Below are 20,090 nucleotides of genomic sequence, written 5' to 3'. Positions count from 1 at the left end.
TGCTTAAATCCATGAATGGCGCAGTGTGGTGTCAGGTTTAAGTATGGAACACTATCCAGAACATCGGAATGCTTACCTACTATTGATCAGAAACCAAACATTCAATAAAGAGTGAATGGAAAATCACTTAATTGGTTTGTCCAGATTAAGGAAATATTTAAATCATATGTCTTGGGGCTGTGATGATTTCCCTCCAACAATCACAGCCATGTTTCTTTGTCCTGGAAAGAAATCCAATCAATGCAGTGTTTCTCCAGTTTCCACTGGCAAATTTAATGAGAGTCAATTCGTGTCACCATTGGTTAAATACTTCCTTGATATCTCTCAGCTCAGCTTGTTTGTTCATATATAATCAAATCTGAAACTGGGAGAAATCCTTACAATACCCAAACTAAGCACCAGTGAGCAGGTTGTTGCTGAGTAAGTGCTGCAAAAACATTGTCAATTATACCTTCCAACACAATGCCAATGATTGAGAGTGCACTGATGTGATGCTAACTGGCCAGATTGGAATTTTCCAACTTTTAGAAGATGGGTTGTAAATGGACACCAATTAGCTGTACTGGAGAAGCTAGGCTAAGGACATAGTGAGTTCCAGGACAAATGTCTTCCATATTACGACAGGAAGTTGTCACAACCCTTCTTATTGTATCAATGGCTTCACTGATTTCTTGATATCATGTGAAGTGAATAAAATTGGGTGAGGACTGGTATCTGTGATGGTATTGAACTCTAAAAGAAGCCAATGTGGATCATCCACTCAAAGCTTCTGGCTAAGCACTTCTTTGATCTTTTGTCTTTTATATTGATTTGCTTGATTCTGACATCACAGGAATATAGATGTTTTTAGAGTTTCCTCATCTGGTTAGAGCCTCTGATGCTCAGCACCATTATGTGGCAGGACTACAGAACCCATGAACTATCAAAGCACACAAATCCATGTTTGAGGAGCAGTTAGTTTCTGAACAAAGGACTATGAATCAAAGCTCATGTGCTGGAGTTGAAAATGAAACTAAGTTAATTAGAGAGAAAGGTCAATCCAAAGGTCTTCTTGCAAAAGGTCAGAGCTGAAGTTAATTTTTTCCTGCAGTTTGAGGAATGAAGTAAGGCTTTGTGAAGTAAGTAGAATTTGCTTTGACTGCTCTGTGTGATCATTTGCTGTCTGAAATAAAACTGCTTTATCATTTGTATCTATAATTTACATACCCAGGTAACTTAATCCACCCCCAAAAAGTAAGAAGAACACATGGGCACATACAAAAAACACATTGTTCAGCTCAGATCATGAGAGATCTGGTGTTACACAAGTCCAGGTATGCTGGCATCATTACACATTGAGCAGTACAGCCATATCTCTAAGTGTAAGATGCTCAGGTGCCCTATTTATAATGGCCACAAATTCAATTTGGTACAAAAGCAAATTAATAACCTGTAGTGGTTTTTAGGACATATGTGGTTCTTTGCCAAATACAATAGACCAACATTTCTATTTGTCACACCCACCTCTGAAAGACTTTGTCTTGCAAATGTTATGTCGTACTGAGCAAAACGATAACATTTTTGCAGCACTGACTTTCAGTAAGTATGTACCGAAGTTTCAAACTAGCTTACTTAATACAGAAACACTCAAAAATTCACACCACACTTTAAAATTAATTTACTTCATATTGAAAAGGTTTAAATGATTGGGTTTTTGATGTCGGGTATAACTTATTGAAATACCCCAATTTTATTCACAGATTACTTGCTATAGATTGCTGCAACTTTCTGTTTTGTTCATTGGTAATTACTATGTAAGTTGCTACTCACTTTTCGTATCAACAATTATTTAATATTTTGGCAGACAACTTCTACAGTATCAAAAGAGTTACAGGATATAAGGGAATATTCTCAAACAAGACAACCAGCAACTGCATCTTGTGCTCCTCCTTCTGCTCCTCCTCCAGATTTTCCAAAAACTGAGAAGTTCAACACCAAATCTGTTGTGAATTTAGAAGAGGCACGAACTGCATTATTAGAAGCCATTCAATCTGGCACTGGTGCAGCTCGCTTAAGAAAGGTATGAGTTTTTTTCACAGTCATACAAGCCAGGATCTTCCACTAGGAGGATAGTTGTTGCAACATTGGAGATCCAAGTTGTGCATTGAAACCTCATGCACCTGGCTCCATAAGAATTGCAAAGGATGTTTAAACTTCTGATGGACAATTATCTGGTGTTTGGAACCCTCCAAAAAAGTCCCAGCCTCCAAGTTAGGCTTCAGGTCGTTCTGATTGGTGTAGCTCAATAGTTACGTTAGAAAATTTAGTGTAACTAAAACCTATAGTGACTGCCGGATAACTATTAAACTATCTCCCACCCAAGTCATCATTGACACCTTCCAACTAACCCTTCTTGGACATCTGACCGCCCCGTGACTCTCTACTGATCAGACATGACACTCCTGTTCTAAGTCATGTTTTACAATCATTCCCTCAAAATCATTTAAAAAACATTAAACATTTAAATTAATGAGAAGAAATAATTCCACTTGGAATTATGAAATAGCAATAAAATTAAGTCTTTGAAATAAATTTTAAAATCATTAAACTTGTACTATCTACAAGATGCACTGCAGAAATTCACCAAAGATTCTTAGACAGCACCTTCCAAACCCATGACCACTTCCACCTAGAAGGACAAAGGCAGCAGGTACTTGGGAACACCACCACCTGCAAATTTCTCTCCATGCCACTCGCCATCCTGACTTGGAAGTATGCCACCATTCCTTCACAGTTGTTGGGTCAAAATTCCCTTTCTACCAGCATTGTGGAGCAATCCATAGCAAGTGGACTGCAGCGATTCAAGCAGGCAGCTCACCACTGCCTTTTCAAGGTCAAATAAGGATGGGCTATCAATGTTGATCAGCCAGTGATGCCCAAGTTCCATAAATGAATAAAAAATACTCACTATTAATCAATAACAACAGCATTAAAAGTTTAAAGGAACAGAAAAAAATAATGAAAAGCTACCAATAGATGTTCAATTATGTTTTTATGTTAATCTTGATGGTATTTGCTGTTACCCTTGTGGCGTATTCTCAGATCCTTTGGCATTTATTTTGGGGGGGGGGGGCATAGCTTAACCTCCCCTGCATTGTGTCAAGGTCTAGACAGGAGGCTACCATGGAAACATCAGCGAGCAACCAGACTTAGGAAAAAAAAGTAAGTGGGCATTTTTTGATATGATTACCATTCAGAATCTGTTCTGATGCTTATTGGAACTTTAGTTTATAATATGTTAGATTATAAGTTCATAACTTGCTCTGTCTTATCCAACCAATTAAAGTTTCATGCTTATGGTTAACTGCTTATTGTCTGATGGTTAGGTGGGTTCCAAGAAAGGAGTAAATAGCTTGGGAATATCAACAAGACTTGGCATGCCTAATTTTCCTTTCAGCTAGTTCCATTGGCCAACCTCAGAGCTGCAGACAATAGCCTATTTATTCCAAACTTTTGGTCATTCAAGGAAAAATGTGCAGAGCTAAATTCGTAAATGGAAAAATAATCTGGGGGTTATTTTGTAATTCATTATTCAAGGTTACTTGAAATTCTGTTATGTATTTTCCCTAAGAGCAATGAAAATGCAAAGAAAATAGAGTATATCCAGCCTAACAAGTTTTCTCCTTGCTCTGACCAATTCTTCCCAATGTAAAAACCCAGCCAGGGAGTGGGACCAGTAACTGTAGTTACTCCATGAAAGATCTGAGTTCTGAGGAAGGGTCACTGGACCTGAAACAGTAATTTTGATTTCTCTGCACAGATGCTGCCAAACCTGCTGAGCTTTTCCAGCAATTTTATTTCGTTACTCCATGAATTTCAAGTTACTTGGGGCCGAAAAGGAACTTAATTTAGCATTTGCTGCATGTATCCTGAGTGTATGCAAGAATACAGGTTTTCACATGAGCTTGCGGAAGTGCCCTAGAACAAGCAGCACAGGGTGCAAACTTTTGACAAGTCAGCTTGCTTGTTCTGAGAGGCTGATAGGACCCTGACCAGGGACGGGATACCATGGGAAAACCTCTATGCAGCATTTTGCTCAAATGTGCAAGTAGGTAATGTGACATGCTGAAAGCCATGCTTTCATCCATCAGTTGGTATGACACATGTGACCTACTGATCCCGTAAGCCCTCACAAGATTTTAGGCAAATGGCATTCAGTATTAGGTTTAAATCCTCATGACCATGACTCAAGGGATTTCATAGCCAGGTTTAACATAGTTACATTCTCCCTGTGTTTTTCTTAAGCTGACACATCATGATGCATGGTTACTTTTCCCTTTGTTTAAATGTGATCAAATGTATTATTTATACTGTGCAACAATAGCAAAAATACTGAATGTGTTCATTTTGGATCATTGTTTCAAAATTTAAAAAGGCAACTGCACTACTGATATTCATTGTTTTTCATTGTTCTTGGAGGTGTTAGGATATAATTGAAGTCTGCATTGCTCACAAATGAACATATAAAGCTTTTGAGCTGTATATTGCTGGAGAACAATTGATAATATTTGCTGCTGAATGCTATGAGGTGAAGCGTTCAGCAGAACTTTCATTCCTGGTTTCCAATTCCAAAGTTAGGATGAAATGAGCCATCTTCCCTTTGCTGTAGCATTCTTGGAATGCAATTGTCATGTCATGCAGGATATTTCTGGAGTATTTTTTAAAAGGTGCTGTAATTGAATTTGACCTACTGGCAGAGCCTAGAGTTTTAGGGGCCTGCTGTGTCTCAAACAGGGAGTGGGGCCGCTGGACGCTGTGTGGGGCCGGGGTTGCAGTGGGGGTAGACCCAATGAGCTCGTGTCAAGGGTAAGGTCACTGTGCTTGGGACAGTGGTGGAGTCACTGTGCTCAGGACGGGGTGGGGTTGCTGTGCTCAGGACGAGGTGGGGCTGCTGTGATCGGCACAGGTGTGGGGTCACTGTCTGTGGGTCTCTCGACTGTCCAAATTAACCATGCTTCTCATAAATTTGACATAGTTCTATAAGGTCACCCTTCAGCCTATAATGCTCCAATGAAAACAATTCAAATTTGTTCAATGTCTCTTTATAGCAATTACACTCCAATCCAGGCAACATCCTGATAAACTTGCTTTGCACCCTCTACAAAGCCTCCACCTCTTTCCTTCGTGTGGCAACCAAAACTGCACACAAGACTCCAAATGTGGCCTAACTAAAGTTTTATTCAGCTGTGACATGACTTGACAGCTTTTATATTCACTGCTCCAACTGATAACGCCAAGCATGTGTATGCCTCCTTTCCCACCCTATCCACTTATGTTGCCACTGTCAGGGAGCTATGTACTTGCACCCCCCAGATCCCTCTTTATCTCAAAGCACTGAAAGGTCCTGCTATTTACTAGATAGTTTCCTCTGATACTTTAACCTTGCAAAATGTGTCACCTCGCATTTGTCCAGATTAAACTCTATCTGGCCTTTCTCCGCCCAACTTTTCAACTGATTTGTATCTAGCTGTATCTTTTGGCAACCTTCCTCACAATTCACAACTCCACCAATTTCCATGTTGTCTGCAAACTTACTAATCAGACCACCTACATTTTTATGCCAATCATTTATATGTACATATGTATTACAAACAACAGAGGTCCCAGCATTGATCGTTGTAGTACACCATTGTTCATGGACGTCCTGTCAGAAAAAAAATCCCTCCACATCTATCCTGTGTGTTCTTTGATCAAGCCAATTTTTTAATCCAACTTACCAATTCACCATGGATCTCACATGACTTAATATTCTGGACCAGCCTATCATGACGGACCTTATCAAATGGTTTAATAAAGTCCATGCACACTACATCCACTGCCCAACCCATGTCAATCATCTGCGTCATTTCCTTGAAAAGCTCAGTCAAGTTTTGGAGACATAATCTCCCCTATACAAAGCCATGCTGACCATCCCTAATAGATCCATTTTCTTTCAAATGCAAGTAAATCCTGTCCCTAAGAATCCTCTCCACTAATTTTCCTATCATTAATGTAAGGCTCATCAGCCTGTAATTTGCTGGATGACCCCTATTGCTCTTCTTAAACAAAGGAACAATGTTGACTATTTTCCAGTCTTCTGGAACATAGCCTGTGGCTAAAGAGGATACAAAGTTCTCTGTCAAGGCCCCAGCAATCTCTTACCTTCCATCTCTTGTATCCTGGGATAGATCCCATCAAGTCCTGGTGACTTATCTGCGTCACTATTTTTCAAGACACCTTACACCTCTTCCTTCTTCATATTGGCATGCCCTATTATATCAATATACCGTCCATAAATTTACTCTCATCCATGTCCTTCTCCTTGGTCAATATTGATGCAAAGTAGTTTCCTCTGATACTTTGACCTCACAAAATGCATCACCTCACACTTGTCCAGATTAACTTCCATCTGGCTTTTCTCCACCCAACTTTCCAACTGGCAACACACATAAGTTCCCTCCTTTGTCCTTGAGTGGACCTAGCCTTTCCGTAACTATATTCTTCCTTCCAATATATATATTTCCTTAATCTTGCTTGCCAAGAACATTTCATGGCCCTTTTCTCCCTCCTAATTCCTTTTTTTAAGTTCTTTATTACTTTCTTTACATTCCTCAAGGGCCTTGCCTGATTTCCATTTCCTAAACCTTGCATATGCTTCTTTTCTCATTTTGACTAAACATGCAACATTTCTTGTCATCCCGGGTTCCTGAATCTTGCCATCTTTATCTTTCTTCCTCACAGGAACATGCTGGTGCTGAACTGTAATCAACTGGCCTTTAAAAAACTCCCACATGTCAGATGTGGATTTACCCTCAAACAATCATTCCAAATCTAATTTCTCCTGGTGCAGCCTAATTCTGTTGTAATTAGCCTTCCCCCAGTTTAGAACTTTCACCAGAGGATCTGTCTTATCCTCATCCATAAATCTCTTGAAACTTACAGAATTATCACTGGTCCCAAAATGCTTCCCCATTGAAACTTCAGTCACATGGCCAGGGTCTTTCCCCAGTACAAGGTCTAGTAGGGCCCCTTCCCAAGTTGGACTTTCTACATATTGTTTCAAGAAACCTCTCTGGACGCACCTAACAAATTCTAAGCTTCATCCATGATCCTGGCACTAAGAGAGTCCCAGTTAATATTGGGGAAGTAAAAATCTCTAACTACAATTACCCTGTCGTATTTTTCCATAATCAGCCTACATATCTGACTCTCTATCTCCTGCTGGCTGTTAGAAGGCCTATACTGTAACCCCATCATAGTGATAGCACCTTTCTTGTTCCTGAGTTCCGCCTATATGGCTTCTACCCAAGACATTAGTTTAAACCTTCCTGTGTGGCACTACCAAACCCCTCCTGCAAGGATATTGGTGTGCCTCCACTATTGGTGCAACCTATCTTTCTTGTAGTGGCCTGTCTTGTCTTATAAATGATGCCAAGTTCCAGGTATCTGAAGCCCTACACCAGCTTTTTAGCCACACATTCATCTATATTATCTTCCTATTTCTGGTCTCATTAGCACGTGGCACAGGGAATAATCCAAGATTACAAGCTGAGACGCCCTTCTTTTCAACTTCGTACCTCACTTCCTAAATTCCGTTCGCAGGATCTCATCTCTTTTCCTATTTTTATTGCTTGTACCAATATAGAACACGACCTTGAACTGCTCGCCCTCCCCTTTCAAAATGTCCTATGCCCGCTCAGAGACATCCCTTGACCCTGGCATCTGGAAGACAACACACCTTCCTGGAGTCTTGCTTATAGGTGAAACAGGATATGGAAAACAACAAAGCTAATGTCTTTGTAAAAATTGTGGATTTGCAATTTACACACTTTAAACACTTGTATTCCCTTACTAAAACATAACTCTCCTCTAAAATTAAAGAACAGTATTGACATTAGGAGGTGGAAATTTAGAAGGCAAAAAGTCGATTGTGTTAAAATAACACCAGCAATTTGGTCTTCTATTTTCTAAAAATGTAAATCTTCTCGCAAAGGCTGCAGGAATAAAGGACAAGGAGTGCAATAAACTCATAAAGAGAAAAGTGATGTTTGTAAGAAATGTCGAAGGGCACCATCACAGCCTACTGTAAGTCTGCCTTTACTAATGGATTTTAGGAAGGTAATGGACATGCATTTAAAAATATTGGATCAAGAAAGAAAAATATTTGCATTTTACATTTTGCATTACAATCAATTTTTACAGTCAAAAATAATTTATAACGGGTAGGGACAAGACATGGACTGCCACCAAAATCTCTCACTGAGCATAAAGGTAGGTTTGCCAATAATGAATTCAGAAATATGTTTGCAGATATAAACAAAACAGAATGTCCTTTTACAAATGGGATATGCAAATGGAACCATGTAATAGTAGATGAAATGTTTCATAAAAATTTTGGCAGATCAGCCAATTTGTAAGTTATCACTTGCAGTACTGGGGCTGTACATGGTAAGAATTTGTTGCAAATGGTGGGAGGACATGGTCCACATTAGTTAGATTTTGGTAGAAACCTTAATATTGTATCAGTAATAAGTGATCCAGCTGTGAAGCCACTGTGAAGGGGCTACTAATAGTTGTGGTTTTTAAGAGAATTTGAATATGCTGCATGCTAGCAGCAAAGTTTTTATTAAAGCTGAAATCTCAGAAAGAATTTGGTGAACTTTAAGATATATGGTAGTGGATATGGTTCATTTTAAGAAAGGGATGTAAATAATGGAGAGATCTAGGGAAGGTTATTGGTAAAGATGGGAAAATAATTATTCACCCAGGGAATCAGACTGTTGGGGTACACCAAGAATGATTGATATGGCCTGGAAATTTGAAAATTCAGATGAGTTATCGAAAATGGTAAGGAGCCAAGTACTTATCATACCCAACAGTTACACAGCAATGATGACTGAACTGCCATTATCTACAGTAAAACAAAGAGCTACAGATGCTGAGGACCTGAAACAAAAACAGAAATTGTTCAAGTAGCTCTGCAGATCTGGCAGCACCTGTGGAGAGAAAGCAGAGTTAACGTTTCGAGTTCAGTAACCCTTCCTCAAAACTGAAAACGTTAACTCTGTTTTCTCTCCATAGGTGATGCCAGATCTACTGATCTCCTTAAGCAAGTTCTGTTTTTGTGCCAGAATCTACAGTTTGTCTGATGATGGATAGAACAGTTCTGATGGTCAATATGAGACTATATTGGACAACTTCCAAAAATCAATACCAATGTCAAATATTTGCCAGACGGGGCTAGCCAATAGAAAAAAAAATAACTATTATAAGTACAGCAGGGAAGACCACTGAAAAGTATAAAAGCTGAATGAATGTACAGGATGAAATACAGGGAGGTTACAATGTATCAGGAATGTTGAAGGCAAAAAAAAGTGTAAATTCAAACAGTGTGTTCAAGAGCAAACTTACTCCCAGAAAGAGATCACATTGAAAGAACTCATAATCATAGAAGAGAAAAGTCAAATGATAGCTGTCCAGAAAGAGATAAAAAGCACAGTAAAACAAAGATGAGAAATATAATACAAACCAGGAACATCACCAGGAGCACATGCCATTGTGATTGGAAGCCTTAGTGGCCTTGAACAAATCAGAAGGCAAGTTAATGAAACCAACAAGAACACAAAACTGGAAAGAAATAGTGGACAACCAGCCCTGTTACATAAGTCGACATACACAGAAAAGGGTCTCATGATGAGACTTGTAAAGCTACAGCAAGGCTAGAGGCTTGAGATTTAGAAGAAAAATTGGAGATCAAGAAATAAGAGTACATTCACTGACGACAGGAAAAAGAATTTTGAAAATTGTTTTGGCTTTGTTAGTAGTAAATTTTTTGAGGAGGTGACAAAGATGATCAATGAGGGTAGATAGATGTTGTCTATTGGAATTTTATTAAGGCTTTCAACAGAGTCCCTCATGGTAGGCTCATCCGGAAGATTAAAATGTATGGCATCCACAGTGACTTGGCAGCGTGGATTCAGAATTGGCTTGGCCATAGAAGGCAGAGAGTAGTAGTGGAAGATTGATTTTCAGCCTGGAGGTACATGATTAGTGGTGTTCCACAGGAATCCATTCTGTGACCTCTGCTGTATGTGATATATATAAATGACTTGGATGAAATACTTATCACAAAATACAGCGGGATATAGATCAGTTGCAGATATGGACAGAGAAATGGCAGAAGGATTTTAATCTGTGTTAGTGTGAGGTGCTATACTTTGGGAGATCAAATGTTAAGGAAAATTACACAATTATTGGCCGAACCCTGAACAGAACTGATGTACAGAGGGATCTTGAGGTTCAAGTCCATAGCTCCCTGAAAGTGGCCACACAAGTAGATAGGGTGGTAAAGAAGATGTATGGCGTGTTTGCCTTTATTGGTTGGGGAACTGAGTACAAGAGTCAGGATGTCATGTTGAAGTTTTAGAAGATTTTGGTTAAGCCACACTTAGTACTGCGTTCAGTTCTGGTTGCCACGTTACAGGAAGGATGTGGAGGCTTCGGAGAAGGTGCAAAGAGATTTACCAGGATGTTACTTGGATTCGATGGTATGAACAATAAGGAGAGGCTAGAAAAACTCAGGTTGTTTTCTCTGGAGTAATAGACTCTGAGGGAAGACTTGATAAAAGTCAATAAAATTATGAGTGGCATAGAGAGGTTTGACGGTCAGAATCATTTTCCCAGAGTTGAAATGTCTAAAATTAGGGGCACGTATTTAAGGTGAGAGGGACAAAGTTCAAAGGAGATGTGAGGAGCAAGTTTTTTACACACGAGTTAGTAGGAGTGTGGAACACGCTGCTCGGAGTGGCGGTGGAGGCAGATACGATAGGTGCGTTTAAGAGAAGTTTAGATAGCACATGAATATGCAAGGAGTGGAGGGATATGGACCAAGGGCAGGCAGAAAGGATTGGTTTAATTTGGCCTCATGTTCAGCACAACATCATGGGCCAAAGGGCCCATTCCTGTGCTATACTGTTCTGTGTTCTATGTTCTAAATGCTTATGAGCATAGATGAGTTGATATTAAAGCTTAATTTCTGTAGGAGGATTAGCTTAAGCGGGAATGCTTCTTCATTATCCAAAATATCACTAAATGTAATGGGAACACTTCTGGATGTTAAATAAATGTGTATATTGATGCCTCTAGATTTTATTATTTCTTATTAAGGTCTTTTCATTAAAATTGAGTTGTCTTCAGTTGAAAGCAGATCTTGCCATCTTTTATTGACATTATTAGGGCAAATTTATGATGCATGTGAATGATTTTTTTGTGGGTGGGAGCAGTGAATTTGAAAACATTATCTTGGAACATGAGCTTGAAGCAGAATTAAAAATTGGAAGTCAGGCTTTTGGCACTTTTAAGTATACAGGATTGGAAATCAGGCAGAATTGGTGAAGTGTCACTTTGCATTAGCAATCCTATTTTGAAAATGCCAATCGTCAAAGTAGGCTTCAGAAAAAGCATCTTGTAAAAATTAAGTAGAGGAATTAGGAAGTAAAGCTGGACAGCTGAATTTGCTAGGCATCCAACCAAGGCAAGAGGCCAATTTTGAAGTATTAGAGTTTAGTATAACTGTAAAAATTCCCCAGGCAAACAAAATATTGAAAAAATTAACAATAGAGCAATTAACAATGGGAGTGTTTATAATTTTTCTTGGGGGGCAAGAGAGGGAAATGTTGTCCTTTACCTTGGGAGACTGAAACAATCAAAAGAGTGATTTAAAAAAAGCACCTTAGCGACAGAGACTCTCCCTCTTGGTGAAATATAATTTTGAACTAAACTAAACTAAAGTGGAAGAAATTCTAAGAAGGAGTTCAGCAGCAATACCCATTTAGTGCTACGTTGATAATTTATATGGGATAACTCAACAAAATGTATGAATGACAAAAGGCTGAGGATCAATTTTACAGTTTTAAAATAGATGGTGGAGAATGGAAAGTCTAATGCTGAATGTTGTTCAGGTCTTGCCACATGCACATATGGACGATCTCAGTATCTGAAGAGTTGTGAATGATGCAGAACAATCTGAAAATTAACATCTGACCTTACATTAAAAGATCAGATGTTAAACATAGAACAGTATAACACATTACAGACCCTTCAGCCCTTGATGTTGTGCCAACCTTTTATCCTACTCTAAGATCAAACTAACCTACATACCCTTCATTTTACTATCATCCATGTGCCTATCCAAAAGTCGCTTAAATGTCCCTAACTAATGTCCCTCTACTAACACCGTTGACAGTGCATTCCACACACCCATCACTCTCTGTGTAAAGAACCGACCTCTGACATCTTCCCTAAACCTTCCTCCTATCACCTTAAAATTATACCCCCTTGTGATAGGCATTTTCTGCTCTTGGAAAAGCTCGCTGACTAATCACTGTATTTATGCTGCTCATCATCTTGTACACCTCAGTCAAATCACTCTCATCCTTCTTCGCTCCAATGAGAAAAGCCTTAGTTTCCTCAACCTATCTTCATAAGACTTGCCCTCAAGTCCAGGTGGTATCCTGGCAATTCACCTGTGCACCCTCTCTAAAGCTTCCACATCCTTCCTTTAATGAGGCGACCAGAAATGAACACAATATTCCAAGTTTTGTCGAACCAGGGCTCTGTGGAGCTGCAGCATAACCCTGCAGCTCTTAAACTTGATCCCCTGTTAATTGAAAGCCAACACACCATATGCCTTCTTAACAACCCTATCAACTTGGGTGGCAACTTTGAGGGACCTATGAACATGGACCCCTCTGTTCCTTCATATTGCCAAGAATCCTGCCTTTAACCCTGTATTCTCCATTCAAATTCAATCTTTCAAAATGAATCACTTCACACTTTTCCAGGTTGAAATCCATCTGCCACTTCTCAGCTCAGCTCTGCCTGTCAATGTCCTGTTGAAACCTACAACAGCCCTTCACACTATCCACCATTCCACTGACCTTGATGTCATCAGCAAACTTACTAACCCACCCTTCCATTTTCTCATCCAAGTCACTTATAAAAATCACAAAGAGCAGAGGTCCCTATGGAACACCACTGGTCACCAAACTCCAGGCTGAGTAGTTTCCATCTACTTCCATATTCTGTCTTCTATGGACCAACCAATTTTATATCCAGACAGCCGAATTTCTCTGTATCCCATGCCTCCTTACTTTCTGAATGAGCCTCCTTTGGGGAACCTTATCTAAATCTTTCTAAACCTTTCTAAAATCCATGTATGCCACCTCCACTGCTCTACCTTCATTAGTGTGTTTTGTCACATCTTCAAAGAATTCAATAAGGCTTGTGAGACATGACCTGCTCCTCACAAAGCCACGCTGATTATCTCTAATCAAATTATGGTTTTCCAAGTAATCATAAATCCCGTCTCTCAAATCCTCTCCAATAATTACTAGTTTGTAATTCCCAGGATTATCCCTATTCCCTTTCTTGAACAAGGGAATAATATTTGCTACCCTCCAATCATCTGGCACTACTTCCAGTGGACAGTGAGGACACAAGGATCATTGCCAAAGGTGCAGTAGTCTCTTCCCTTGCTTCCTACAGTAACTTTTGGTATATCCTGTCTGGCCCAGGGGACTTACCTATCCTTATGTTTTTCAAAATTTTCAGCACATCCTCCTTCTTAATATTAACTTGATCAAGCATATCAACCTACTCCACGTTGTCCTCACAAATGACAAGGTCTCTCAGTAGTGAATACTGAAGCTAAGTATTCATTAAGAACCTCCCTACCTCCTCCGACTCCAGGCACAAGTTCCCTCCACTATCTCCGATCAGCCCTAATGGTTGATTATCAAACACTACCATGGTGTGTCCACATATGATTTGTATGACAAATTTAAATGAGAAAAGTTGAGACATTCCTGGCCTCCTGACCTTAATTTCCAAATACGTGTGGACACAAAAAAATTGACCAGAAGGACGTGCACCAGTGCCTTTCATTGATCAAAACACTTGAAGGGCAAGGCAAGGTGATGAAAACCTGGCATGAAAATCGGTCATAATTACTTTTAACCTCTATTTTGGAGTGGAGTTCTTCTGATAGTAGATGCTAGAACAATATGCAGGGCTTCTGTCTTCTCGAATAATTTCTTAAAACAAGGCCCTGCTGGCAACAGACTTGCATTTGGAACATAAGTGTTCCTTCTGTACTTGTAATATTTTCTAGTCCTTAATAAAGACTAATTACATTCAAAAACTCCTCCAAAGAATATCTCCAACAATTCCAATTAGTAGACAACAGAATCACTTTTTTGACTGGGAATTGTTTACACAGCTGAGTCTTTCTCACCTGGAAGTTAGTTAACAACTAATTTATTAAACTGTGATAATCTGAACCAGCCAAATTTATGTTGTAATCTGGCTCAAGAGCAGCAATTTGTTTGGTGCAACATTTGAGATCCCAGGTACTTTGTAAGAGAAGAGCCATAAGATTCCACTATTGTGAACAAATTCACATTTCTGTACAAAGTTAGGATGTTCATACAATCTGCAATATATAAACAACTTGTACAAAAACAGCTAGAATTCACATGAGGTAAATATGGGTAAGAAGCAAACTGGTCAAAAACCCCACACAACACATCAAATAGTAATGTGGTCAAGACAGATTTCACAGTTTTCTCAGAAACTATCCCCATTACTCTGACGCTCATGATATTATGGCTCACTACATCTTATTGATATTATGTATCTGCTGTAAGAGATTACAATTCATCACTCTCAAAGGTCTGGCTTTTCTGATGTGAACCCTTTTAATAACTGTTCATGTCATGGAAGTTCACTTGTCTTTCCTAGGATTGTGCTGCTGGATTCTGAAATCCAGAATGATCTCCAGCAGAGGAGCAAAATGTTTTTACATACATATCCTCTAAACTTTCTGCCTCTTCCTCTTAAATAGACAATAGACAATAGGTGCAGGAGTAGGCCATTCAGCCCTTCGAGCCTACACTACCATTCAATATGATCATGGCTGATCATTCCTAATCAGTATCCTCTTCCTGCCTTATCTCCATAACCCTTGATTCCACTATCTTTGAGAGCTCTATCCAACTCTTTCTTAAATTAATCCAGAGACTGGGCCTCCACTGCCCTCTGGGACGGAGCATTCCACACAGCCACCACTCTCTGGGTGAAGAAGTTTCTCCTCATCTCTGTCCTAAATGGTCTACCCCATATTTTTAAGCTGTGTCCTCTGGTTTGGCACTCACCCATCAATGGAAACATGTTTCCTGCTGCCAGACTGTCCAATCCTTTCATAATCTTATATGTCTCAATCAGATCCCCTCTCAGTCTTCTAAACTCAAGAGTATACAAGCCCAGTCGCTTCAGTCTTTCAGTGTAAGGTAATCCCGACATTCCAGGAATTGACCTCATGAACCTACGCTGCACTCCCTCAATAGCCAGAATGTCTTTCCTCAAATTTGGAGACCAGAACTGCACCCAGTACTCCAGGTGTGGTCTCACCAGGGCCCTGTACAGCTGCAGAAGCACCTCTTTGCTTCTATACTCAATTCCTTTTGTTATGAAGGCCAGCATGTTATTAGCCTTCTTCACTACCTGCTGTACCTGCATGCTTGCCTTCATGACTGGTGTATAAGAACACCCAGATCTCTCTGTACTGCCCCTTTACCTAAATTGATTCCATTGAGGTAGTAATCTGCCTTCCTGTTCTGGCCACCAAAGTGGATAACCATACATTTATCCACATTAAACTGCATCTGCCATGCATCTGCCCACTCACCTAACTTGTCCAGGTCACCCTGCAATCTCCTAACATCCTCATCACATTTCACCCTGCCACCCAGCTTTGTATCATCAGCAAATTTGCTAATGTCATTGCTGATACCATCTTCTATATCATTAACATATATTGTAAAGAGCTGCGGTCCCAGCACGGATCCCTGCAGTACCCCAATGGTCACTGCCTGCCATTCCGAAATGGAGCCGTTTATCACTATCCTTTGTTTCCTATCAGCCAACCGATTTTCAATCCAATCTAGTACTTTTCCCCCAATACCATGCGCCCTAATTTTACTCACTGACCTCCTGTGTGGGACTTTATCAAAAGCTTTCTGAAAGTCTAGGTACACTACATCTACTGGATCTCCCTCGTCCATCTTCATAGTTACATCCTCAAAAAATTCCAGAAGATTAGTCAAGCATGATTTCCCCTTCATAAATCCATGCTGACTCTGTCCTATCCTGTTACTACTATCCAGATGTGCCGTAATTTCATCCTTTATAATAGACTCCAGCATCTTTCCCACCACTGAGGTCAGACTAACTGGTCTATAATTTCCTGCTTTCTCTCTCCCACCTTTCTTAAAAAGTGGTATAACATTAGCCACCCTCCAATCCTCAGGAACCGACCTCGAATCTATCGAACTCTGGAAAATAATCACTAACGCATCCACAATTTTTCGAGCCACCTCCTTCAGTACCCTGGGATGTAGACCATCAGGCCCCCAGAGACTTATCAACCATCAGACCTAACAGTCTCTCCAACACCAAATCCTGGCAAATATAAATTCCCTTAAGTTCAGGTCCTTCAGCCACTGTTACCTCAGGGAGATTGCATGTGTCTTCCCCAGTGAACACAGATCTGAAGTACCCATTTAATTCTTCTGCCATTTCTTTGTTCCCCGTAATATATTCCCCTGTTTCTGTCTTCAAGGGCCCAATTTCAGTCCTAACCATTTTTTTGCCTTACACATACCTAAAAAAGCTTTTACCATCCTCCTTTATATTATTGGCCAGTTTACATTCGTACCTCATTTTTCCTCTGCGTATTTCCTTCTTAGTAATCCTTCTGAGTAATCTATTCCCCCGATCATTAATCCCTCTGTAAGGGGGAAGAGTTTCTTCCTGTCTCTTCTATTTATGCCCCTCATAATTTTATACATTTCATTCATGTCCCCTCTCAACCTCCTGTGGTCTAATGTAAACAATCCCAATCTATCCAATATCTCTTCAGAATTAAAACTCTCCAGCTCAGGCAACATCCTGGTAAATCTTCTCTGTACCCTCTCCAGTGCAATCTCATCCCTCCTATAATGTAGATTTCAGAACTGCATGCAGTACTCTAGTGTGGCTAATCAATGTTTCATATAGTTCGGACCCATATCCTCCTTGCTCTTAAACTCTATGCCTTGGCTATTAAAGGCAAGTTTACTATGTGCCTTCTTAGCTACTTCATCCATCTGTTCTGATATTTTAAGGGACTAGTGACATGCCCATCAAGGTCCTTCTGATCCTCAGTGCTCCCAGGGTCCTACCATGGTGCAATAATAGTGTCCTTACCTTTGAGCCAGGAGTTCTAGATTCAAGGTCCCACGTGCTGTAGAGGTGTGTCATCACATGTAAGAACTGTTTGATTTTTTTTTTAAATCAAAGAGGTGGGTTCTTAAGAGTGTACCTTTGGCTTTGTGATAATTTTCCTACCTGTAAGTAAAAGGGTGTGAAATTCAAAGCATGTTCCAATTAGTCTTGGTTACTAGAGACTCCGATCAAACATTTCCCATGATTGGTAGTGCTTGTTATTCATTCTTTGATAAATAATTATTTGGATAATTTGATGGTGGATTTTTTTTAAATGAAAAGGAAGAGCTGTTTTTGTTTTAAACAAACAAAATAGAGCTTGGTTCTTCACCAGTAAGGGGTTGGCTTCTGAATGAGGAACGGATCCAGAAGTGAAAGGTAGAAATTGATATTTGTGCTAAACTGCAGATTTACATTAAAGTGCTTGCAAATCTTTGACAATCTTTTGCTGCCTATTTCAAAATATTGATATCAGTTTGTTAAATATCCAGTGCCCTAAACTATGGGCCTGGTTACAGTCAGTCAGCTGCTTGGGAAAGTCAGGATCAGAATCGTGTCCTTATAAGGGGTGAGGAGCCGAATTTCACCCAGCCTATGTCTTGTCTTGGCTCTTTTTGCCCTGTTGTGTTTTCTGCTGGATTGAGAGAAAGGGTGATGACGAAGGATAGCGCAGCTTTTAATTCTGGTTCAGGTGAAAGAAAATTGGTGACAAATGTCATAAACCATGCAGGGTAGCTTCAGACTGACAGTATTGTCTTGGTATGCAATGGTTTTTTAAAGAAGGCACCAGTGACAGGAATACCAGGTCCACTTCAAGATATCTGGGCAATGGCATACTCTTCAGGATGCTGCATGTGGTAGAATTTGGCTAGAATTGGACAAGGTGGCACTATATGTTCAGGGTAGGTAGTTAATAAGGTGAGCTTGGGACAATAGCGTGAAAAGTCTTGCTAGGCTGCATGGAGAGAAATCCTCTATGAAACTGGACAAAAATTACACTTAGCCAAAGGATTATAAAACTCAGCTAAGTGTTTTGATCATTCTCCTTTGCCCCAGCATCTTTGGAAACCTTGTCAAGACTCATCTCTTTTCAACCAAAGTTTATGAAAATTTCTTCATCTTATGTCCTTGCTCGACATTTATTTTCCTTAGGCCTGTTTGTGAAACATTGTTTACACTAAATACATCATAAAAATATAAATTATTATTTCAATGAGCATACCTGTTGTGCATATTCACAAAAATATTATTTTACTGGAATGTTACTTAAAGCTTATTTCTATTTAGGTCTCCATTCCAAGAAATACAGTGCAAATCAGTGGAAGGACACGTTCTGTACAAAAATCAAGCTGCTCAAGCCCATACATTTCCTAATGAACAACAATGTTGGAACTAATCGCTCAATGGCCTTAAAATGTCATTCAAAATACTTTCAAGAATACAGAAGAAGTGACAGAAACAAATATGTAGCGATAGATCACAGTTCTGCATTATGTAATTTTTTGTGCAAATGATCTATTTTAAGTAGAACTCAATAAAGCTAAACATCTATTTGATCTTTACCAATATATTGATTATATAATGGATACTTCCATTGTAAGTACCTGGACCTCTTGCTTAATTCATACATAGTGAATATTCTGCAATAAATTTTCACCAATTGCAGTGATCTCAAAACATAAGCTTATAAAATATTATTGAATGATAGTTCTGGGCATCAATTTGTGCTAATTCTGCCAAAAACTATGTTCTCTTTTAGCTTTTGCAATTGCAGTCTTTTCATTGAATTCAAACTTCATTGGAATTTAATTAAAGTATTTGCATTGCCAGTACTTACCAAGTATCTAATGTAAACCATAACTTGCATTTGTTAATTTAGATTATATATTGTAATCTTAATTTGTACTTATCTAGGGTCACTGAATTTTTTTTCTTTTGACAAAATGAGATTGAAAACTTGTCCTATAAGTTTACATTTGAGCTATTTTCTATGAATGGTATATATGATTACTTGCTGGTAACATAAGAAATAATAGTTATGACTTAACTATCTCTGAAGAGGAAAAGATGTAACTGATTCTATTTAATGTTTACATAATTATTACTAAATGTAATTTGTGCCATAGCTAAAATTTGTATGATTAGTAACATGACCATTGTCTTAAATGACAGTACAGAATTTTTGTTTTATTACATATGCTTTTGTTGCAGTAAGACATTGAAAATTTTAAATACACAAAATAAAACCTTAGCCATACATTAACCCTCATAAATTAACAGTAGCTACATCCTCTGTTGTGTTATGTAACACTATTATTGTCCCAAGTGCGATGGTAGTTCAAAAGTGTTAATCCTTGAGACATATGAGGCATCAGTAGAAGGAAAACTTTTTACTACAGTAATCTGCTGATTCATGATCAAATATATCTTTTACTTCTCCATCAGCATCCAGTCAATTGCTAAAATCTCAATGAAAGTAAAGGAACATGTGGTGGCAGACCATCAATACTTGTAAATAAGATGACATAACAAATTCCTCAAAGTTACCACCCAAGTTGATAGGGTTGTTAACAAGGCATTTGGCATATTGGCTTTCATTAATGGGGGATTGAGTTTAAGAGCCCCGAGGTTTTGCTGCAGTTGTATAAAACCCTGGTTAGACCACACTTGGAATATTGTGTCCAGTTCTGCTTGCATCATTATAGGAAGGATGTCGATGCTTTAGAGAGGATACAGAGGAGATTTACCAG

At 39.1% G+C, this 20,090-nt stretch overlaps 1 protein-coding gene across 8 annotated transcripts in view; it reads left to right on the top strand.

Moving 5' to 3' along the window:
* cobl (cordon-bleu WH2 repeat protein) overlaps nucleotides 1-19,597 on the top strand; it is a 366,824-nt gene extending 347,227 nt beyond the window's left edge. For all 8 annotated transcript variants that reach the window (XM_072575619.1, XM_072575625.1, XM_072575623.1 and 5 more), the window contains 2 exons: nucleotides 1,844-2,059; nucleotides 18,628-19,597. In XM_072575619.1, the coding sequence (XP_072431720.1) occupies nucleotides 1,844-2,059; nucleotides 18,628-18,714 (303 nt within the window). In that variant the 3' untranslated portion in view covers nucleotides 18,715-19,597. The remainder of the gene's footprint in view (nucleotides 1-1,843; nucleotides 2,060-18,627) is intronic.
* Nucleotides 19,598-20,090: the final 493 nt, after the last annotated feature.

Source organism: Chiloscyllium punctatum, chromosome 8 (genome assembly GCF_047496795.1).
Source record: "Chiloscyllium punctatum isolate Juve2018m chromosome 8, sChiPun1.3, whole genome shotgun sequence".
NCBI classification, from domain to species: domain Eukaryota; kingdom Metazoa; phylum Chordata; class Chondrichthyes; order Orectolobiformes; family Hemiscylliidae; genus Chiloscyllium; species Chiloscyllium punctatum.
The sequence above is the reverse complement of the archived record's forward strand: the minus strand, read 5'-3'. Positions and strand labels throughout refer to the sequence as shown.